This window comes from Scyliorhinus canicula, chromosome 10 (assembly GCF_902713615.1).
Source record: "Scyliorhinus canicula chromosome 10, sScyCan1.1, whole genome shotgun sequence".
Classification (NCBI taxonomy): Eukaryota; Metazoa; Chordata; class Chondrichthyes; order Carcharhiniformes; family Scyliorhinidae; genus Scyliorhinus; species Scyliorhinus canicula.
Window position 1 is genome coordinate 5035315 of NC_052155.1, and position 24095 is coordinate 5059409.

General features: G+C 48.6%; 1 protein-coding gene across 1 annotated transcript in view; it reads left to right on the forward strand.

The window, feature by feature from the left end:
- Positions 1-24095, forward strand: part of LOC119972898 (laminin subunit alpha-3-like) — a 412206-nt gene that overhangs the window by 320966 nt on the left and 67145 nt on the right. The window contains 7 exon segments of the mRNA XM_038810443.1: positions 920-1031; positions 2879-3028; positions 8911-9104; positions 12922-13038; positions 13130-13284; positions 15139-15280; positions 18031-18133. Coding sequence (XP_038666371.1) covers positions 920-1031; positions 2879-3028; positions 8911-9104; positions 12922-13038; positions 13130-13284; positions 15139-15280; positions 18031-18133 — 973 coding nt within the window.

A 24095-nucleotide genomic window follows, 5' to 3' on the forward strand; every position in this document is an offset into this window, starting at 1 on the left:
CCGCCAGGACACTGTCTCGCTCCGGGACCTGGCTCCCTCAGGTGCCGATCCCATGCCCACACCCCTTCCTGCGCCAACCCCAGCGCCCCCCTATTCGTCCCCATCAGGTCCATCCCTCATCCCCCTGCCCACCCTGGAGGACATGGAAGATTTCGGCTTGCTCTCGGAGTCCTCCCGCCAGCTGCCAGCACCAACACCGCCAGCACCTGCACAATCGGGGCCATCACCGCCTGTGCCGACGTCACCACCACAGCTACGCCGATCACAGCGGAACGTCCGACCACCGATTCGGCTCAACCTGTAACCTGCTAACCGGATGGACTCTTGATTTTCTATGTTGGACCCTCTTGTAAATAGTTTTCTTTTATATTACAGTTACATGTCACCCCCGCCGGACTCATTTTTACAGGGGGTGAATGTGGTGAGATAACCACTGTAGTTAGGTGAGTCATGTGTACTGCAGTAGGGGGATGTATGCCTGTACCTGTAATACAGGTTCCTCCGGTCAGCCCCTGCCGGCTAGCTCCGCCCACAGGGAGCTTATGTATAAATATGTACGAGAGCTGCTCAGTCCCTCAGTCTACAGTTGCGGATGGAGGGACAACATCGTACAGGAATAAAGCCTCTATTGTACCTGTCTCTCGGCTTTATGTATAATTGTTAGCGCCACATGCCCACACTCTGGATTCTTGCAAAGCACAATGAGAGGTTTATTAAGAGTGTTGCTCAATACAATCCAGATGATGACCTGCCCAAAGCCTGTGCAAACACTCTGCTGACCTCAGTACACGTCACGTGACGCAGAATTAGTGGAATGTATTCCCAAATACATAACAGTACCATTCTAATAGAAATTATCCTTTTAACTATCTGTGTAAATTTAAGATGTGCTAAGATCTGAAAATGTTTATTTTTTAAGGCGGAAAAGAATTCTCGAAGCACCCAGCTACTGCTCACTTCAATCAATGAGACACATCAACATGCTCAAGACATGCTGAAAAATGTAGAAGATGTGCTGTTGAGGATCTTAGGTGAGGATATTTTATACGGTAAATGGATAGTTCAGTGTAGATAGATGTTTTTGTGACGCTGAATTAAAATGGTGCAGTCAGTGTGTTGTAGGTACACCCACAGTGCTGTTAGGAAGGGAGTTCCAGGATTTTGACCCTGTGACAGTGAAGGAATGGCCGATATATTTCCAAGTCAGGGTGGTGAGTGACTTGGAGGGGAACCTCCAGATAGTGGGGTTCCCTGGTATCTGCTGCCCTTGTCCTTCCAGATGGTAGCGGTTGTGGGTTTGGATAATAATAATCTTTTATTGTCACAAGTATGAAGTTACTGTGAAAAGCTCCTAGTCACCACATTCCGGCGCCTGTTCGGGTACGCCGGTACGGGAATTGATCCCGCGCTTTGTTCTGCATTACAGACCAGCTGTCTAGCCCACTGAGCTAAACTGACCCATAGAGCTGCACTCATCGAAGCAAATGAGGAGTATTGCATCATAATCCTGACTTGTGCCTTCTAGATGGTAGACAGGCTATGGGAGGTCAGGAGGTGAGTTACTCGCTGCAGGATTCCTAGATTCTGACCTGCCCTTGTAGCCACAACATTTATATGACCAGTCCAGTTCAATTTTTGTTCAATGGATGTGCCCAGGATGCCCATAGTGGGGGATTCACTTTAGTGATGATTGAGAGTAGACTCATAAGGCAGTTAAAGGCTGGGTTGGATTTCTCCTGCTTTTACTGTATAGGACATACCTGGGCAATTCTCCACATTGCCGGGTAGATGCCAGAGTTGTAGCTGTACTGGAACAGCTTGGCTAGGGGTGCGGCAAGTTCTGGAGCATAAGTCATCAGTACTATTGCCAGAATATTGTCTGGGCCCATAGCCTTTGCCATATCCAGTGCCTTCAAAAATTTATTGATATCATGCGGAGTGAATCAAATTGGTTGAAGCCTGACATCTGTGATGCTGGGGACCCCCGGAGGAGACCGAGATGGACCATCCACTCGGCACTTCTGGCTGAAGGTTGTTGCGAATGCCTCAGCCTTTGTCTTTTGCACATATGTGCTGGGCTCCTCCATCATTGAGGATGGGGATATTTGTGGAGCCTCCCCCTCCAGTTAGTTATTTAATTGTCCACCACCATTCACGGCTGGATGTAGCAGGACTGCAGAGCTTAGATCTGATGCGTTTGTTGTGGAATCGCTTAGCTCTGTCTATTACTTGCTGCTTATGTTGTTTGGCACACAGGTAGTCCTGAGTTGCAGCTTCACCAGATTGACGCCTCATTTTTCAGTCTGCCTGGCTGCTCCTGGCATGCTCCTCTGCACTCTGCATTGAACACACGTCAGTTTGACACTGAGGCTCATAAGGGAATATTAGAACAGGTGGCTGTAAGCTGCCCCAAAGAGAGACATTTTAAAGAGGAGAAGGGGCTTGAGAGGCAGTGCAGTGTAGGGAAGGAATTTACGAGGTTAGGGTTGCGGCAGCTGAAGGCAGAATCACTAAAGATAGAGTGACTAAAATCAGGAATGGAAACAAGAGCAGATTTTGAGGAACCGATCAGTTTCACAGCTACCGAAAATGTGTCCTGCGTTAGAATAACAAAACACGGGCAGCACGGTGGTGCAGTAGGTCAGCCCTGTTGCCTCACGGCGCCGAGGTCCCAGGTTCAATCCCAGCTCTGGGTCACTGTGTGGAGTTTGCACATTCTCCCCAAAAGATGTGCAGATAGGTGGATTGGCCACACTAAATTGCCCTTAATTGGAAAGAAATGAATTGGGTACACTAAATTTTAAAAAAAATAACAAAACATCCTTGCAAGTGGAAACCCGGAAAGGTTTTGCTCCTCCAATTGCATCTTACCTTCCAGATATGTTAAAGACACTGAAACTCCTTGAGTCGTCTTCCGGCGCTGCACCCAGGTTCGAAGAGGTGGAACGGATGCTCGATGAAATGAGAAACCGCAACTTCGACGAGGAGCGAAGAGTGGCCAACAGGGAGAAGCAAGAGTCAAAGACCTGTAAGTACTGGAGCTTTTTCTTATTCCTTTGAAAAAAGAATAGGTAAAACATATTTTTCATGACGTTTCTTCAGAGTTGCAAATCCAGCAATTTGATTCAGAATTGCTGAAGGTCAATAAAATAGATTGTGGAAGCTGCTGCCACGAGGAGTGGTTCAGGTGAATAACATCGATCCCTTTCAGGGGAAGCTGCATAACTGGACTCAATTTGTGCAGGGATTGGTCAAATCCTCACTTCAATTTTCAGAAAAACAACTAATAATTGCCTTATCAACAATATTTTTCTTTATATCTTTGTGCATGTTAAAGATGGTGTAACAGGGTGACAAATGCAGTTGAAATTCAGTTTGCATTCCTGGCTCAGAATGTAATTTACTTTATCCAAGGCGTATAAATATAATAAGTAACCAATAATGTGATAAAGAATTGTGATCAAATTTCTTAATCCCGAGAGTGGTGAGAATTTGGAACTCGCAGCCACAAGGAGTGGCTGAAGCATTGAAGCATTATAAAGGGAAGGTAGATAAACACACGCGGGAGAAAGTAATTGAAGGAAATGTTTACAGGATAGGAGGAGGTTCACGCGGAGTGTAAATGTAGAGCAGTTGGGCCAAATGCATGTCCCTGTGCCATGTGATAGTTCAATAAAAACTCAAGGCTGTATATTCCCCGTGGAGATGGGAGACAGTAGCTGGATTTGTTTTTCTGTCGGAAACCCTCCTCTGCTGGGAAACTGACTGAATTTTCCGGGGGTGATCTCTTAATTGATATAGGGAGGAGGTTTTGTGTCCAATTAAAGCTGATGGTGGGGCGGAAGAGGGAGGGGAAGGAATGGAGGTGAGTTTCAGATACCCAAGCCAGCCATTGCTGAAGCTCCTGTTTGCTGCCACTACATCACAGGCAAGGCAAAATGACACAGGAGAGCTGGACAACCATGAAGGGAAGGCAGTAGGCCCTCTTCTCAGAGGTCGGCAAGAGGGTAGCATCTCGCCATGCCACAGGGGTAGCTATTTGATAAGGGTTGTCTCCCTCTGCCTCCCATTCCTCCTCCTCTTCAACATCTTTCTCTGAATCAGCTGTCCCCTTCCAGGGTCTCATCGTCGTCAAGATCCACATCTCCTTTTGTTTTCCTAAATTCTCACAAGGGATGTGGACTAGGCCAACATTGTTATTGCCCATCGCTAATTGCCCTTGAGGAGATGGTGGTGAGCTGCCTAATTGAACGATGTGGTGTAGATAAACGCAGTGTTGTTAGGGAGGGAGTTCCAGGATTTCGATCCAGTGGCAGTGAAGGAACGCTGATATATTTCCAAGACAGGGGGCGGAATTCTGTGAACCTGAGGCTAAGTGTTGACGCCGTCAACACGGCTTCAGGATCAGCAATTCTGGCCCCTACAGGGGACCAGCACGGCACTGGAGCGGTACAGGCCGCTCTAGCTTCTGATCCCGGCATCAACTGGGCGCCGCGGGATCCACGCATGAGCAGTTGCACCGGCACCAACGCGCGCATGCGCAGTGGCTTCCTTCAATGCGCCGGCCCCAACGCAATATGGCGCAGGACTACAGGAGATGGCGCAGAAGAAACGAGGCCCCCAGCCAGAGTGGCCTGCCCGCCGATCGGTGGGCCCTGATCGCGGGCCAAGCCACATCAGAGGCCCCCCATCCCCCCCCCCCCCCCCGCAGGCCACCACCGGCCCCTTCAACGCCGTGTTCCCGCTGGCTGAGAACAGGTGTGGACATCGCCGGCGGGACTCGCCGTTTTTACGACGGCCGCTCGGCCCATCCTGGGCTGAGAATTGGCGGGCCGACCACGTAGAGCAGCCCCCGACCGGCGGTGCATCAACCACGTGTGTCGGCGCATCAACCATGTGTGCCGGCGCCGGGGCAGCGTGGCGCGATTTGTCCGGTCGCAGGGATTCTCCGGCCCGGCCCCAGGCTAAGAGAATCCCGCTCAGAGGTGAACTTCCAGGTGGTAGTGTTCCCATGTGTCTGCTGCCTTGTCCTTCTACGTGGTAGAGGCTACAGGTTTGGAAGGTCAAGGAAGCCTTGGTGTGTTGCTGCAGTGCATCTTGTAGATGGTTGTGGTAGGCTATATTAGGGGTATCACGGTACCTAGGTGGGATGTACCTTATACTGTAGTATGAGTGGTAGAACCTGCCTGCTGGTTCCGCCCAGAAGGCGGAGCATAAGAGTCTGTGTTTCACCCACAGCAGTCATTCTATATCGGAGTCGCTGGGGTAACTACTTGTTCATTAAAGCCTTCAATTGAACTACAATCTCACTTCAGTAGTGATTGTTCGTGCATCAATGGTAAACAGTGCTGCCTTGTGCTTTGATGGTGGAGGGAGTAGATGTTGAAGTTGGTGGATGATGTGAAAGTCAAGCAGGTTGCTCTGTTCTCCTGTTGAGCTCCTTGAGTGATGTTGGATCTGCACTCATTCAGGCAAGTGGAGAGCATTCCGTCACACTCCTGATGTGTCTTGTACACTGCGAACAGGCTTTGAGGAGTCAGGAGGCAAGTACTTGCCCCAGGATTCTTAGCCTCTGACCTGCTCGTAGCCACAGATATCATAAATCCCTACAGTGCAGAAGGAGGGTATTTGGACCATCGAGTCTGCACTGGCCCACCGAAAAAAACCCTACCTTGGCCCACGCCCCCACCCTATCCCAGTAACCCCACCTAACCTTTTGACACTAAGGGGCAATTTAGCATGGCCAATCCACCTATACTGCATATATTTGGACGAGTCCTTCTTTGGACTGGATATGGCTAGTCCAGTACCTTCTCTCTCGTGATGGCAATTGCATCAGGTTCCTCTGCATTAACTGCAGTTTATGGAAATTTTATATTATCCGTGAAGACAGTGGCAAAATATTGGTTCAGTGCCTCCGTCATCTCTCTGTTCCCTACTATTAACTCAGCAGTATCGTCACCCAAAGGGCCAACATTTACTTTAGCTATTCTCTTCCTCTTCATATACTTATAGAAGCTCCGCTCGTCAGTGCAGAAAAAGATGGGGGACATTTTTAAATGCCGCGCCGATCTCTTTATTTCCCCCAACACAGCCCCCGGACCCCCCACCACTCCATCTCACATGTTGGGTGTTTCTTGAGGCCCTCCACAGCCAATCTCATGTGGGCATGGCGCCCCCGACCCAATCCCGGGCATGGGCAAAATGCGACCTGGACACCCTGGCAGTGCCAGTATGTCACCCAGGTGGCACTGCCAGGCTGTCCAGATGGCACTGTCAGGGTGCCAGGCTGGCAGTGTAAAGGTGCTTTGGTGGCATTAACAGTACGAGGGTACCACCTTGACTCAATACCAATCATCCAGGGGCCTCTGATCCATTTGGGGAACCGCCTGGTCCCCATTTGTGGCGACCAGTTTGTGGGGACCAGTTTGTGAGGGACAGTGTGTGAGGGACAGTGTGTGAGGGACCAGTGTGTGAGGGACAGTTTGTGAGGGACCAGTGTGTGAGGGACAGTGTGTGAGGGACAGTGTGTGAGGGACAGTGTGTGAGGGACAGTGTGTGAGGGACCAGTGTGTGAGGGACCAGCGTGTGAGGGACCAGCGTGTGAGGGACAGTGTGTGAGGGACAGTGTGTGAGGGACCAGTTTGTGAGGGACCAGTTTGTGAGGGATAGTTTGTGAGGGACCAGTTTGTGAGGGACCAGTTTGTGAGGGATAGTTTGTGAGGGACCAGTTTGTGAGGGGCCAGTTTGTGAGGGACAGTTTGTGGTGACCAGGACAGTGTGTGAGGGACAGTGTGTGAGGGACAGTGTGTGAGGGACCAGTGTGTGAGGGACCAGTTTGTGAGGGACAGTGTGTGAGGGACAGTGTGTGAGGGACCAGTGTGTGAGGGACCAGTTTGTGAGGGACAGTGTGTGAGGGACAGTGTGTGAGGGACAGTGTGTGAGGGGACAGTTTGTGAGGGACAGTTTGTGGTGACCAGGACAGTGTGTGAGGGACAGTTTGTGAGGGGACAGTGTGTGAGGGACAGTGTGTGAGGGACAGTTTGTGAGGGACAGTGTGTGAGGGACAGTTTGTGAGGGACAGTGTGTGAGGGACAGTTTGTGAGGGACAGTTTGTGAGGGACAGTTTGTGAGGGACCAGTGTGTGAGGGACAGTGTGTGAGGGACCAGTGTGTGAGGAACAGTGTGTGAGGGACCAGTTTGTGAGGGACAGTTTGTGAGGGACAGTTTGTGAGGGACCAGTTTGTGAGGGACAGTTTGTGAGGGACAGTTTGTGAGGGACAGTTTGTGGTGACCAGGACAGTGTGTGAGGGGCCAGTTTGTGAGGGGCCAGTTTGTGAGGGACAGTTTGTGAGGGACAGTTTGTGAGGGACAGTTTGTGGTGACCAGGACAGTTTGTGAGGGGACAGTTTGTGAGGGACAGTTTGTGGTGACCAGGACAGTGTGTGAGGGACAGTGTGTGAGGGGACAGTGTGTGAGGGGACAGTGTGTGAGAGACCAGTGTGTGAGGGGACAGTGTGTGAGGGGCCAGTGTGTGAGGGGCCAGTGTGTGAGGGGACAGTGTGTGAGGGGCCAGTGTGTGAGGGGCCAGTTTGTGAGGGACCAGTTTGTGAGGGACCAGTTTGTGGTGACCAGGACAGTGTGTGAGGGACCAGTGTGTGAGGGCCAGTTTGTGAGGGACAGTTTGTGAGGGACAGTTTGTGGTGACCAGGACAGTGTGTGAGGGACAGTGTGTGAGGGACAGTTTGTGAGGGACAGTTTGTGGTGACCAGGACAGTTTGTGAGGGACAGTGTGTGAGGGACAGTGTGTGAGGGACAGTGTGTGAGGGACAGTGTGTGAGGGACAGTTTGCGGGGACTAGTGCTGACCGGCACAGGGCTGTGAGTTCCCTGGCGAGGCCAGTAGATCCCGGGAGCCAGTTCGATCAGGTGTCGGCAGAGTTAAGTACATTTTTAAATCGCCTAACTCTGCAAGTCTGGGTCCCACCCATTGTGGGCCGGATCCAGACCACAATGTCTCCGAGTTCCCGTTAGATCGCGCAAGGTGCAACAACCGGCGGGATAACTGGAAGAGGCCTTTCCTGGGGACTACCGGCCACGTCCCATCCTGATTCCATGGGGTGCAGCCGGTAAATTCCACCCAGTTTTGCTAAGGCCCCTTGATATGGTACCCGGTCAAATGCTGCACTTAGCCAATTGCAGTCTCATTATCTCACCTCTGGAACCTACCTGAACCCTTCCTGGTTGTCAGGTGGAATATTTTTGACATGCCCACTTCCCCTGATGCCACACAATGCCAAGGAAATAACAACATCCTGGTTTGGTAAATGTCTTATTGCTGACTCCACTCCTAGAACTGTGGTGCCTGATGCCACTTGAACTTCAAAGAATTAAAAGCCCTTAACCTATGAAAGGTTTGAACGCATCTTTTTAACTCTTCCTGCCTCCATGACCTGTTCCCAGCATGGTCTTTCCCTCTATGTAGCAGGCATGACTCAGTCACCTGCTCAACGCCAGCACCCTCCATCAATATTCAGAAAAGATCTTGAGATGGGCTTTCAGAAAGCCTCAACAATGTTAACAGTTAAGCCTCTTAATAGTCTTGGGCTCGTTCAGAGTCTGCGCTCTCCCCCACCCTTACGAATATCATCAAGACTGAAAACAGAGACAGGATTCCGGCCATGCGGACTCACAGCCACTTATTCAATAACACCCCACCTCCAGCCCTGTCCCAATCGAGGCCATGGAAATCTGGCCCGAGATATCAATTTCACTGAAGGGGGAACCAGCTCAATAGCCTAAATGTCCTGCTCTTGTTCCCATATTCATAGGTACAATCTCAGTGATGTTTCTTTTACAAACATGTCATTTTCTACATTGTAACTTTGGTTTCTTATTCATTATCTTTCAGTGTTCGACCGTGTTAATAGGCTGGTAAAAAATATTGACGAGAACAAGGAACTCACCAATAATATAAAGGCTGCACTAAATTTGTATCAGGCAAAGTTAATGGATCTTCAAGAAGCAATGACTGAAGCGGTCAATCTAACTCGAAAAGCTGATGACCTCAACAGAATCAACTCCATTTCACTGGAAACCATTAAGGTGATTGTTGTTCAATATCAATTCCATTGTATAACTGTTGGGTTTTATTTCTTTACAAAGTCAATGTTACTTCATAAATTAGATTTTCTGGTGAGAGTTGTCCAATTATGAAGAGTTTTGAAGTAATTATGATGGATTTTAAATCAGAGAATAAGGAGGCGTGTTTTCGGTGGTACAACAGTCGTTCCTAGCGGATACAAACAAGATAATTGACAACAGAATCAGAAGGAAGATGTAAACAAATATATGCAGTATCTTATGAGCTGGAATATGCCGCCTGAAAGGACGATTGAACCAGATTCACTATATGTGGTGAATGTAACTTAGTAATTCACACTGTATTTACCAATACCATTGTACGTGCAGCAGCGTTATCCGACCACTAGGGGGAGTAGCTCTGGGAATGCTCAGGAGTTTGTACAGGGCTCCACCCTTGGCTCCGCCCATGACTCCTCCCCCTGGACTGCTGTATAAATACCCTTGTCCAGAGCCAGCCTGCCAGTTCATCGAGAGTTCAACGGGTAACAGGCTGGCTCTGTAGTAAGTAGATTAAAACCACTGTTCATATCTTAAAGCACGTGTCTAGTGAATTGATGGTTCCATCACTATACACCTTTGACAAAGAGTCATCCAGACTTGAAACATTAGCCCCGCTTCTCTCTCCACAGATGCTGTCAGACCTGCTGAGGTTGTTCAGCATTTTCTGTTTCTGTTTCACTATTAACTCTCAAAATGTGAAAGGGAGAATATTGCAGGGCTACAGGGAACAAGGAGAGAGAGAGACCAACAAATTGGCGTGGCTCTTTCAAAGAGGCATGATGGGCTGAATGGCCTCACCTCGAGCAGCATGATTGTGATGCAACTGTGTATTGTCCTGCTGTGACATCAAGAAGAATAGTCCTTAACATTGAGCTCCTTTAGATTTTTTTTTTATTTTAATTTTTTTATCCAATCCCCTAAGTTACAAAGCCTATGCGCCGAGTGGACAAGGCAAACCCTTAATCCATCTCATTGCCTGCTCCAAAAAACAATTCAAATTGAATCCAATTCATGGTCTCCACAAGAGACATACAAGATCCAACCTGACATGAAAGGCTTTGCACCTCACCTTGGGCTCGATCTGATGCTCGATCATAGCCAAAACGCCGTGAAGTGATCGCGTTCAGCTCTTTTAGACTTCAGATTGAAAGGGTCCAGAATTTGATTCCTCAGAATCGTGAGCCCTAGCCCATTTAACCCCACATCTAAATGCTGTTCAAATCCCTTAAGGCAGAGAAATACATTTTTGAATGCAGTGCCAAAAATAGTTTGTGTCTTTTTCACATCAAGTTTCTTTGGCATGAAATTGAGAAGCACCCCCACACACAAGGGGTGGTAAAAGTTTGGAACTTTCATCCGCAAACGGCAATTGAGGCAAGGTCAATTGTTTAGGGGCTGGGGCTGGTTTAGCTCACTGACCTAAATCGCTGGCTTTCAAAGCAGACCAAGCAGGCCAGCAGCACGGTTCGATTCCTGTACCAGCCTCCCCGGACAGGCGCCGGAATGTGGCGACTAGGGGCTTTTCACAGTAACTTCATTGAAGCCTACTCGTGACAATAAGCCATTTTCATTTCAATTGTTTGTTTCAAATCTGAGATTGGTAGATTTTTGTTAACCAGATACCAGATGTGGCCAAGACAGGCATGTGGAGTTAAGTCACTGATCAGCCAAGAATTCTTTCAGGGCCTAAGGGTTAAATTACCTCCTCCTGTTTTTCTGTTTCTCTGAATACAACCTTTATTGCTCAAAAAATAAATGCTAGTGAAAGGATTTTGTTTCAACTGAAGCATATAATTTAAAGCAGCTCTATTCAGTACACACCAGCGACATCTATTGGAAAATAATGGTACTGAGCATCAATGTGTCTTTATTTATTTTGGTACAGTATAATGCTTCTATAAGCATCATTGATTGTCGCCAAAATCAGTGTCGAGCTGATCTGTGTGATATTAATGTACATTGGGAGGTTTTCCCATTTTGAGATGCTGTATAAATGCAAGTTGTTGTTCGATCCTAATCCTCCATTCTCCACTCTTCCAAGACTTCAGCCCACCCAAACCCCAGTGCAACCATACCCTAACCCCACTCACACTTTGTGCTTCTCACCGTCTCATCTCAACAATGACTTAAATTTAGATAACACCTTTAATTTAGTAAACATCCCAAGACACTTTACTCGAGCATTATAAAGCCAAGCATGACACCGCGGCCACGTCAGGAGATCTTGGGCCAGATGACCAAAAGCTTAATCAAAGAAGTAAAAATGAAGGAACATCTTAAAGGAGGAAAGTGAGAGGGAGAGGTTTTGGGAGGGACTTCCAGAGTTTAGGACAGGGGCTAGTATAGCACAGTGGTCTAAATAGCTGGCTTGAAATGCAGAACAAGGCCAGCAGCGTGGGTTCAATTCCCGTACCGGCCTCCCCGAACAGGCGCCGGAATGTGGCGACTGTTCCTGTACCAGCCTCCCCGAACAGTCGGCGGAATGTGGCGACTAGGGGCTATTCACAGTAACTTCATTTGAAGCCTACTTGTGACAATAAGCGATTATTATTAGGAAACTGAATGTTCGACCACCAATGGTGAAATGATTAAAATTGGGATGCTAAAGAAACCAGAAGTAGAATAACATGGACATCTTGGAAGGTTGTAGGGCTGGAAGAGATTAGCAAGACTGGCAATTGTACTTTCAGCTGTCTTTACCCTCTGCTCTGGAATTTCATCCCAAAGTTCCTCCCCTTTTCCATTTTGGCTTTCTTTGAGACCCTTCTTTAAAACCCATTTCATTGACATCTGGTCAGCACCCACCCCATAGTCTATTACCTGTTCCTTAGGTTAATGTGCATTTTGATTTACTCTACCTCTGTAAAATATCTTCTCTTGGTTTCTATGTTAAAGGCATCACATGTAGACAAGTGTTTGTTGATAATGGTTGTATACGTCTAAAGTCTTTGGCCTGTAAGGCAAATGTTTCAAACTACCTTGAAGCCTTTCTGATAATGAATGGATTAGTTAGAATTTTTTCTTTTTTTCCATCAATGTGGGAGTCACTGGCAAGGTCATTATTTATTGCTGATGATATGGTTTAAATTGTAAATAGTCTTAATTAACCTATTTCTTATTAACAAATGCAGTATCATTGATTTGGCTGAACGTGTTCGAGTCAATATGCATATTTGTAGAGTAGAATTGTTTGTTCTTTTTATTCATTTAAGAGATGTGGGCTTCGCTGGTTAAGCCAGCATTTAATGCCCATCCCTAATTGCCTGTGAGGAGGTGCTGCTGAGCTGCTGCCTTAAACAGCTGCTATCCATATTAAAACAATGCATTTATGTTAAAGTGCCTTTAACATAATACGCAAGGCACTTCACAGGAATGTGAGCAAATAAAATTCAACAATCACATAAGGAGGTATTGGGACAGATGACCAAAAGCTTCGTCAAAGATGTAGGTTTCAAGGAGTGTCTTCAAGGACGTGAGAAAGCGAGGGGTTTAAAAGGAACTCCAGGGCTAAGTGTCCAGACAGTTGTTGGCACAGACGCCAATGCTGGGATACACAATGCAGAGATCTCCAAGGGCTGGAGGAGGTTGCAAGAATTTTCTCCACAACAAAAAAAAGGGGAGTAAATCGGCCTTCAATCCACAAGGATGACTTAAGAGTGGCCAAAGACCATTCCTGGAGACGTTACAAAGTATCTCTTTATATCGTGTGAACTAAGAGTATTTAATGTGAAGACGTGTAACGTGAAACACAAAGTCAAGATCTAATTTCTTCTCCCAGAAAAAACACGATGAATTAGATGACAAGCATACAGAAATCACAAGTTTGCTTCAAATGGTTGAGGTCAGCTTTACTGAACTGAAAAACATGCTTCGGGACTTGGACAAGAGTCAGGAGGTAAGGGGAAACTGTTCATCACCAGCACTTGATGTGATAGAAAATAAAATTTCACAATCGTACTCCGATTTATCATTTTTATATCAACCAGGATTATGAAAAACATGGAGCTCAGTTGGATGGAGCTGTGTCATCACTTGAAGCCAAAGTTAAAAAGCTTTCAGATGCAAAAAGCAAGGAGCCCATTGTGGTTAAAGCGGAAAAACATGCTGAAAACTTGGATCAGTTGTCAAAGCAACTCCAGAGGTGAGAGGGATGTGGGGATAGGACAGAAAAGTGGAGTGGAGGTAAAGGATCAACTATAATCTTATTGAATACGAGAGTAGTCTTCGGGGGATGAATAGCATTCTTCGCCTCCTATTTCCTATGTTCTTATTTCAGAACACTGGCTGGATGGAAAAGGGTGGAACAGAAAGAGATTAGCACAATAGGTCAGTGAGTTGGTTTTGCTCACTGCTGGATGTTGGAGGAGGGAGCACTCAGTAGCCTCTCATGTTCCCATTCTCAGGCATGCTCCTCTCAGCTTGAGAAGATGCACAGCATGGGGTGACAATACGGAGGAGTGAATAACACACAGCAAATGCATTTCCAGCCGGTCCCCAGGTGGCAATGCTCAGGAAAAGGGAAGCGGGCAACCTGTGATGCCAGTTCTCTGATCTGGCTGTCAGCCGTGGCTCGATTGTTAACATTCTCGCCTTTGGTGGTGGGTTCAAGTCCCACCCCAGATGCTTGAGCACAGAATCTAAGCTGACACTCTGGTGCAGTACTGAAGGAATTCTGCACCGTGGGAGGTACCATCGTTTGGGTGAAGTGTTAATCTAAAGCCATGTCATCTTCTTGGGTGGATAGGAAAGATCCCATGACATTATTTCAAAGTTTTCCTTGATGTCCTGGCTAACGTTTATCCCTCAATCGGTATCACAGTGCTGTGTGTGGGAGGTTACTGTGTATAGATAGTCTGTCACGTTTCAGACAATACAGCAGTGACTATGGGTGGGATTTACCGACCAATCCACCGGCAGCAGAGGCGGCCCGCCATCAGGATTTACCGACCCCTGCATCCCTTGTCACCGGGAAACGCACGTGCCAGAGTGGAACCGGAATATCTGGTAGATCACACCCCATGTCGCAAAAACTATTTCACTAGGTGTAAAGTGCTTTGCAGCATTGTGAGGTGAGAAAGGTACGATGTAAATGTACCTTTTTTATTACCTAGCCCTGTTATTTGATAGATAGATTCTTCAATCTCACCAATGTGGCTTTGAGGCTTTTCACAACAGCAGCCTCACGAGCAGTGGACAGGCCCAGTGTAATGGCTGAATCTGATTGGATGTACTCCTGGAGATAGCATCGCATGACCTTTTCACATTGTCCTCCTACTATTGGCTCGTCCTCTCAAAACATCTCAGTGCCCCAATATGTTGTCTCCAGGATTCCTGGAGTTAGTGACTAGGAGATTAATATCAAATCGTTCGAGACTCCAGGCCAACCCTGGAGGGTTTGCAACATTTATAAGTACCCATTCCCAGCCCCTCCCTCACCTGAAAACACCTCCCTGCATTTCGGCATTATCTTGAATTTTACCAATTCTTGTGGTGTTGAGTTAAATTAGGATTTTTTAATGCACGACTTTGTCAAAAATAAACGTTTTTTAAAAAGTAGATTACCAGTAAAATAGTGCTGAATTTGCAGGATGGGAGGGGTCAGCTGACAAGGAACACATCTCCACTGTCTCTGACAGCCCCACTCCCACTTTACCTTCTCTTTTATGGCCACTTAAGGACCATAATTAGGGCAAGGATGGACTTTCCTGCCCATCCGAGCCCAAAGTCGCTCCGAGGTCGGGACAGTGGGAACCTGGAGGGAATCTCGTCTCTGCAATTTCATGCTCCTGCCCCCATCCCCACCCCCGCCTCAGAACCTGCACAGGATGGGGAGAGTGTCAAATTCTGGCCAGACAGAGTTCCAAATAAAAACAAATTGTGCAACTTATTCGTTTGTAAGTGTCCTCGTTGATGATCAGGAGTTTTTACGCATTATTGTTGTTACTACATTTTTAAAAATTCTGACTTTGATTTTAAACCACTCACATTGTTACAGAGCTATAGGAACAGTAAACCAAGATGCCTTAATCCAACGTGTCCTCAATGCTTCCGATGCCTATGAGAACATCATCAATGCAGTGAATGCAGCAGAGGCAGCAGCCAACAGTGCAGCAGATGCAGCAGATAATGCTTTGCAGGTAAATGTCAGACCTGAGGAAGTGCAACTGATCAAATGCTAGTAGTGGGTGAATAGAAACATGCATTAAATTGTGTAAAAATATAAACATATATATTCTCAAGGCCAATCACTGGTCACGGCTCAGCTGGAGCACTCTCCAATTCCAAGCCTTTGGGAAGGACATCAAGCCCTTGGGGAAATTGGCGAGCCAGAGGAACATATTCACAAAGTTGTAGTCCTGGAGGGGGTGCGGAGAATCGCAGAGTAAGGTGATGGCGGAGTTTGAAGCAGAATATGAGAACTTAAAAATCGGGATTACACAGTTTTGGAGGCAGCGGAGCACACGAAACCTGCGTCAAACAGGCAACACCCCCGATTTCAGCATCAAAAGGGATTCCCCGCCCGATTGCTGATTACAGAATCGGTATCGGGGAAGGGAGACATCCGCCCATGGTGTACTGATACCTCAGGGACTGCACTGTTCCAAGAAGGTGGCTTACTACCATGTTCCCGAGGACAATTAGGAATGGGCATTAAAAATGCTGCCCTAACCAGTGTTGCCCACGTCCGTGAAACAATTTAGAAGTACGTTCTTATTGGGGGATTTTCCCCAGGCCCCTGGAGACGCTGTGGTGAGGGAGGTCTTAGAAAAAAAATCATGTTGGCTTGAAATGGTGAAATGTTCCCGCCTCTTCCTGTTTTCCTTAAGTGGATTGTGTGCACAGCAGCAATTCCCCTTGCTGTGAAAGGAAGCCCGTTGAGCTTATTATTGAATCAATTATCGTCCGTTCCCCAGGCAAAATGGTATTTGGTTGCTGGTGCAGTTGGCAACTTGTCTCTCAGACGGCGAGTACATGGTGAGAGTTCAAGCTGGCGTGATAATAACAATCTACTAGACTTCAAAGTTGCAATTTTGAAAGCTTGAGGTCTGGGGTTGGCCATTGCAAGGGCACTGTCCCAGACACTGGTCACTGTGCAGAGACGATGCCAGCTCCCCGGCCTTCTCTCAAATCCATTTCACTCTGCCCGCTTTCTGTCATTCACTTCAGCAACATTGTCAGTGCAGATGTGGTGGAGCCTTCTGGCTGCTCTATCATTGGCACGCTAATCTGTCCCCCTGCCTGCTCAATCGCCCACCACCACTGGTCAGTGATCTTGGATGTAGGTTGTTAATTGGAAGCCTTGCAGAAGTTTGGACTGGCAGGCTCCCTATTGCGGCAATTGGGTTTGAAAATAGTATCGACATCCAGAAAAACACTCAAGTTGCAAAGTTCAGCTCATTCAGCTTGATGAATAAACAATTGGTCAAAGTAGCGGATTTTAAGAAATTTCCTCAAGGAGCAGAGGGAGCTCGTGGGATTGAGATATAAAGGGAGAAATTCCAGTGCTTAAAGCGGGCAGCTCCGTCACCAGTAGCGGAGTGATGGAAGCTGGGGATGTGCAAGACAATCAGAAGGTTGTCTGGCTGGAGACGATTACACAGGTCGGGAGAACTGAGGCCACCGTGGGATTGAAAAACAAAACTGAGATTTTTAAAACTGCACCACTGGAGCGGGAGTCAATAAAGTTCAGTGAGCACAAGGGTGAACAAGGCTTGAGATGAAGTTTGGGATATGAGCAGCAAAATTATGGATGAGCTCAGGATTACGAAAGAGCAGCCGGGAGAGCTTTGGAATAGTTGAGTCTGGAAGTGACAAAAGGCATGGAGGAGGGTTTAATCAGTAGATGCAGATTTATTAAGTCGGTTTGCAGGCACAGCAACCAAAAGGCAAATTTTCGCACTTACTGCAAAAGGATTGGAGTATAAAAGTAGAGAAGTGTTGTTGCAATTGTACAGGGTGTTGGTGAAACCACATCTGGAGTATTGTGTCCAGTTTTGCTCTCCTTATTTGAGGAAGGATGTGGTGTCATTGGAGGCAGTTCAGAGGAGGTTCACCAAATTGATTCCGGGGATGAAAGGGTTGACTTTTGAGGACAGATTATACGGTTCGGGCTTATACTCGCTGGGATTTAGAAGAATGAGGGGATCTGAACGAGGTGTATAAAATACTAAAAGGGATTTATAAAGTAAACATAAGACCAAATGTTCCCCATTGTGGGCAATCTAGAACGAGAGGTCACAGATATAGGTTGAGGGGTGGTAGATTTAAAACTGAGATGAGGAGGAACTACTTCTCGCAGAGGGTGGTGATTGTGGTAGCATTGTGGATAGCATAATTGCTTCACAGCTTCAGGGTCCTAGGTTTGATTCCGGCTTGGGTCACTGTCTGTGCGGAGTCTGCACATCCTCCCCATGTCTGCGTGGGTTTCCTCCGGGTGCTCCGGTTTCCTCCCACAGTCCAAAGATGTGCAGGTTAGGTGGATTGGCCATGATAAATTGCCCTTAGTGTCCAAAATTGCCCTTAGTGTTGGGTGGGGTTACTGGGTTATGGGGATAGGGTGGAGGTGTTGACCTTGGGTAGGGTGCTCTTTCCAAGAGCCGGTGCAGACTCGATGGGCCGAATGGCCTCCTTCTGCATTGTAAATTCTATGATAAAATAGTGTGGTTGAGTCCAAATCATTAAATAGTTTCAAGAAGGAGATAGATATATTCTGATTTATTTTTAAAAACGGGTTAAAGGATAATGGGGAACAGACAGGGAGGCGGATTTGAGACCAGGAATAGATCAGCCATGATCTGATTGAATGGCGGAGCAGGCTCGAAGGGCTTGAATTACCCACTTTTGCTCCTAATTCTTATGTTCCTATGCCTTTTGTTGTGTTTTTTAGGCTGTGGTGAAGGAGGATTTGCCTGGACAAGCATCTGATTTAAACTTCAAAAGTGATAACGTTCTTCTCACGACAAAGGAAGCTGAAAGGAAATTAGATGCAGGTAGAGTATTTTGCTTGGGTTTAATACAAGTCCCTAGTCTTGCGTGTGATGATCCTACATTAAGCTAACAGTCACAAAATATCAAAAGATTAAAAAAACGTAATGAAACGATGTACAAATGATTGTTGGAAATCTGAAATAAAAACACTGGAATATATAATTGAAAGGGATACTTTCAGACATCACACTACAGCAGCTGTAGCACAGCTATTGCATAAGTTATCCTGTCAGGGGTTGACCCATTTCACACATTTAATGCCCTCCCGAGAGGTAGGTTTGGTGGTGGTGAGTTTTCCACGTGGGAAGCCTAAACGGTAAACTCTGCTGTGTTTCCTTCCAGGTTTCTGGGGCGGGAAGAGGGAGGGGGATGTTGGGGGTGGGGCTGTTGTGGGGTAAGTGGGGAGGGTTAAAATGCACTTTGTGCTTGATTGAAGAATCTGGTCCCAGGGAGGGGGTCCCCACAGAACGCTGCCTCCCCAGCCCTTCCTGCTGACCTCCATCTCGCATGACTCTCACCTCATGTCCCCATCATGTCTCCATCCTGCCCACACTCCCCTGTCGCCCAGGATCCCTCAGTGACCTTGGTGGATGCATTCCCCACACCCATCACTACTTCTGATGGTGCTGCCTGCAACAGACACAATTTTTTTTTAATAAACATTTTATTGAGGTATTTTTGGTATAGTAACAATGAGGGCAGCATGGTAGCATGGTGGTTAGCATAAATGCTTCACAGCTCCAGGGTCCCAGGTTCGATTCCCGGCTGGGTCACTGTCTGTGTGGAGTCTGCACGTCCTCCCCGTGTGTGCGTGGGTTTCCTCTGGGTGCTCCGGTTTCCTCCCACAGTCCAAAGATGTGCGGGTTAGGTGGATTGGCCATGATAAATTGCCCGTAGTGTCCTAAAAAGTAAGGTTAAGGGGGAGTTGTTGGGTTACGGGTATAGGGTGGATACATGGGTTTGAGTAGGGTGATCATTGCTCGGCACAACATCGAGGGCCGAAGGGCCTGTTCTGTGCTGTACTGTTCTACGGTTCTACTACAATAATCAATATATATGAAACCATAAATATAATGCAAAAGCCATTTACCCCCCCCCCCCCCCCCCCCCCCCCCCCCGGTCTGTTGATGATTAATTTCCCACAAAGAAGTCGATGAACGGTTGCCACTTTCCAGGTGAACCCTAACAGTGACCCTCTCCAAACAGAGAAAGCTAGCCATGTCCGATAGCCAGGTCTCCAACTTCGGGGGCTTTGAGTCCCTCCAAGCTAATAGTATCTGTCTCTGGGCTACCAGGGAAGCAAAGGCCAGAATGTCTGCCTCTTTCTCCTCCTGGATTCCCGTGTCTTCTGACACCCCGAAAATCACCACCTCTGGACTCAGTGCCACCCTTGTTTTTAACACCGTGGACATGACGTCCGCAAACCCCTGCCAAAATCCCCTAAGCTTCAGACATGTCCAGAACATGTAGACATGGTTCGCTGGTCCTCCCACACATTTTGCACACCTGTCCTTCTGCCCAAATAATCTGCTCATGCGGGCCACTGTCATGTGAGCCCGGTGAACAACCTTAAATTGGATCAGGCTGAGCCTGGCACATGTTGCGTCTGCGTTGACTCTATTCAACGTGTCTGTCCATGGACCATCCTCTATCTCACCTCCCAGCTCCTCCTCCCACTTGCGCTTCAGCTCCTCGGTCTGCGTCTCCTCTGACCCCATGAGTTCCTTGTAAATGTCCGAGACGCTCCCCTCTCCTACCCACCCACTGGAATCTACCTTGTCCTGAATCCCCCTTAGCAGGTAGGAGCGGGAAGGTTGACACCTGTTTATGAAGAAAGTCCCGCACCTGCAGATACCTGAATTGGTTTCCCCTCGCCAACCCAAACTTTTCCTTCAACGCCCTCATACTCAGAAAGCTCCGCTCTATAAACATATCCCCCATCCTCTCAATCCCCGCTATCCGCCATAACCGGAACCCCCCATCCATACTTCCCGGGGCAAATCGGTGATTATTACAGATTGGGGACCAGACCGATGCTCCCACTGCTCCCACATGCCACCTCCACTGGCCCGAAACTCTCAGGGCCGCCACCACCACTGGGCTGGTGGAGTACCATGCCGGCGGGAATGGCAGAGGCGCCATTATCAACGGCCCCAAACTGGTGCCCTTACATGAAGCCACCTCCATACGCGCCCATGCCGACCCCTCCCCCACCACCCAATTCCTGATCATGGCTATATTAGACACCCAGTAATATTTGTTAAAATTTGGCAGCGCCAGCTCGCCCTCTCCCCGACTCTGCTCAAGCATTCCCTTCCTTACTCGCGGGGTCTTGCCCTCCCAGACAAAGCCCGTGATCACTCTGTTGATCCGCTTACAAAAGGACCGAGGAATAAAGATGGGGAGACACAGAAATACAAATAAGAATCTCGGGAGGACTGTCATCTTCACCGTCTGCACCCTCCCAGCCAGACACAATGGAAGCGCGTCCCATCTGCGAAAACCGTCCTTCATTTGGTCCACCAGCTGGGCCAGATTCAGTTTATGCAGCCGGTCCCATTCCCGCGCCACTTGGATGCCTAAAGCTTCCCTCTACTAACCGACGCGGCAGCTCTCCCAGTCGCCTCTCCTGTCCCCTCGCCTGGACCACAAACATCTCACTCTTTCCCATATTAAGCTTAAACCTCGAAAACAGGCCAAATTCCCCTCGAGTCCGCATGATTTCTTCCATCCCCTCTATTGCGTCTGAACATACAGAAGCAGGTCATCCGCATAGAGCGAAACCCTGTGCTCCCCCCCCCCCCCCCCCCGGCCAGTCTTCTGCAGCCCCTCGAGTCTCTCGGAGCAATTTTTGTCAACGGTTCTATCGCCAGCGCAAATAACAGTGGGGAGAGGGGACATCCCTGTCCCGTCCCCCGGTGCAGTCTAAAAATAGTCCGGTGTTGTCCTATTCATCCGTACACTTCCCACAGGAGCCTGATACAGCAACCTGACCCAGTCAGTAAAGCCCCGCCCAAATCCGAACATTCCCAGTATCTCCCACAGATATTCCCATTCTACTCGATCAAAAGCCTTTTCTGCATCCATTGCGATCGCTACCTCCACCTCCCTACCTTCCGGGGGCATCATGATCACATTTAACAGCCTTCTTACATTGGCTACCAACTGCCTACCCTTAACAAACCCCGTCTGGTCCTTCCCAATAACGTCCGGAACACAATCCTCGATCCTGGAGGACAAGATTTTGGCCAGCATTCACATTCAACAAGGATATCGGCCTGTAGGACCCACACAGCTTCGGGTTCTTGTCCCGCTTAAGAATCAGCAAAATCGTTGCCTGTGACATCGGGGGCAACACCTCTCTTTCCCTCGCCTCATTGAACATCCTCAACAACACCGGCCCCTATATACCTGAGAACGTTTTATAAAACTCCATTGGGTACCCGTCCGAACCCGGGGCCTTACCTGCCTGCATGGCCTTCAAGCCCCTCCACTATCTCTTCCATCCGATCGGGACCCCCAACCCTTCTACCCCGTCCACCTCCAAGAAGTGCTCATCCCTTCTGACCTGTACAGCCTATTGTAGAAGTCCCTAAACGCCTTATTCACCCCTGCTGAATCACCAACCAGGTTCCCGTCTCCGTCCTTTACTTTCCCAATCTCCCTGGCTGCCTCCCTCTCCCTGAGCAGCTGTGCAAGCATTCTGCTGGCCTTCTCTCCATGTTCATAGATCGCCCCCCCTCGCCTTTCTCAGCTGCTCCACTGCCCTCCCTGTGGTCAGCAAGCTAAACTCCACCTGTAAACTCCGGCGTTCCCTTAAACGCCCTGCCTCTGGGGTCTCCGCATACCTCCTATCGATCTGCAGTAACTCCTTAACCAGTTGGTCCGTCTCTGCCCTGTCCACCTTCTCCCTATGGGCCCGTATCGAGGTCAGCTCCCCCCTGACCACCGCCTTCAGTGCTTCCCAGACCACCGCTGCTGAAATTTCCCGTGTCGTTGACCTGCAGGTAGCTCTGAATACATTTCCTCAGCCGCTCGCACACCCCTTCATCTGCCAAAAGTCCCACATCTAACCTTCAGTGTGGGCGCTGGTTACTGTCGTTACTAACCTGCAGGTCAACCCAGTGCGGAGCATGGTCTGAGATTGTAATCGCCGATTACCCTTTGTCCACCACCCCAGCCAGCAAGGCCCTGCTCAAAATAAAGAAATCAATCCGGGAGTAGACTTTATGCACGTGTGAGTAGGAGAACTCCTTCACCCTCGGTTGCCCAAATCTCCATGGATCCACCACTCCCCCCCCCCCATTTGCTCCATAAACCCTCTTAGTTCTTTGCCATTGCTGGCACCCTGCCCGTTGTCGAGCTTGACGGTCGAAGCCAGGGTCAATAACTGTGTTGAAGTCCCCTCCCACGACTAACCTGTGCGAGTCCAGGTCCAATATCTTCCCCAGCATCCTCTTGATAAATTCCACATCATCCCAATTTGCTGCATACACATTGACTAATACCACCTGCACCCCCTCCAGTTTCCCACTGACCATAATGTACCGACCTCCCACGTCCGAGACTTCTACCCGCCTCAAACACCACCCGCTTATTGATTAGAATCATGACCCCTCTAGTCTTTGAATCTAGTCCCAAGTGAAAGACCTGACTGACCCAGCCTTTCCTCAGTCTAACCTGGCCCGTTACTCTAATCCTGCACCATTGCCACATCCGCCTTCAATCCCCTAATATGCGCGAACACACGTACCCTCTTGACCGGCCCATTTAACCCTCGAACATTCCGGGTAATCAGCCTAGTTGGGGGGCTCATTGCCCCCCTTCCCCCTCTGCCGATCAGCCATCCCCTTTTTTAGGCCCGCCTCCACTGGTCCATCACAAGCTGCCTCCGCCCCCTCAGTCCAAGTCCCTCCCTCGTCAGCAGAACATTTGCCCCCCCTCGCCCGCTAGTAACAACACCCTGTAACCCAACCCCTTTACTAAACCAAACATATGCACACACCCCCCTCCCCACTGCGCTTCCGAGAGCTAGCTCGCCCAGCTAGCTTGGTAGCCCCCATCCCCGGCACCAGATAGTCTCCCACCTATTGTTCCCTCCCCACCCTCCCCTCCGCTCATACAAACAAACTCTAGCATCAAACAATCCCCACACAATTGCCCAACAGAAAAACACCAAGATCAAAACAAGCACACCTCAATCCCCCAACAGTGCAAATGAAAACCTTAACTTAGCTCTACCGCTGGTTCCAAATCAATGCAAACGGCATTACAAACATCTTCCATGAAATGCAAAACGAGAAACTTTTTACGAAAACAAAAAACAAAAACATGAACGTTGCAGCCAAGTTCAAAAGTTCTCAATCCATCACCAGCCCTTTTTCGCAAAGTCCAACGCGTACTCAGGCGACTCGAAGTAGAAGTGCTGATTCTCATGCGTGACCATGAGACAGGCTGGGTATAACAGTCCAAACTTCCCTTTTTCTTAAAAAGGATCAACCAGATCTGGTTGAAGCCTGCTCTCCTCCTGGCCAACTCTACACTCAGGTCTTGGTAAACCCGCAGGATGCTATTGTCCCATTTACAGCTCCGTGTCTGCTTGGCCCGCTGTAGAATGCGCTCCTTATCCGAGAACCTGTGGAATCTCACCACCATTGCCCTTGTGGGGGGGTCTCCCATTCATGGCTTCCTCGCAAGTGCTCTGTGAGCCTTATCCACCTCCAAGGGCCGGGAGAATGCCCCATCCCCCAGCAGCTTCACAAACATGTCTGCGATGTATGCCCCAGCGACCGCTCCTTCGGACCCCTCCGGGAGTCCAACGATTCTTTGGTTCTGTCGGCAGGACCTATTTTCTCGATCCTCCACCTTCTCAGGAGCTTCTTCTGCTGGTCCCTCAGCAGAACCCACCTCCAGTTCCACTGCAGTCTGATGTTCCTCCTGCTCAGCCAGCGCCTTCTCCACCTT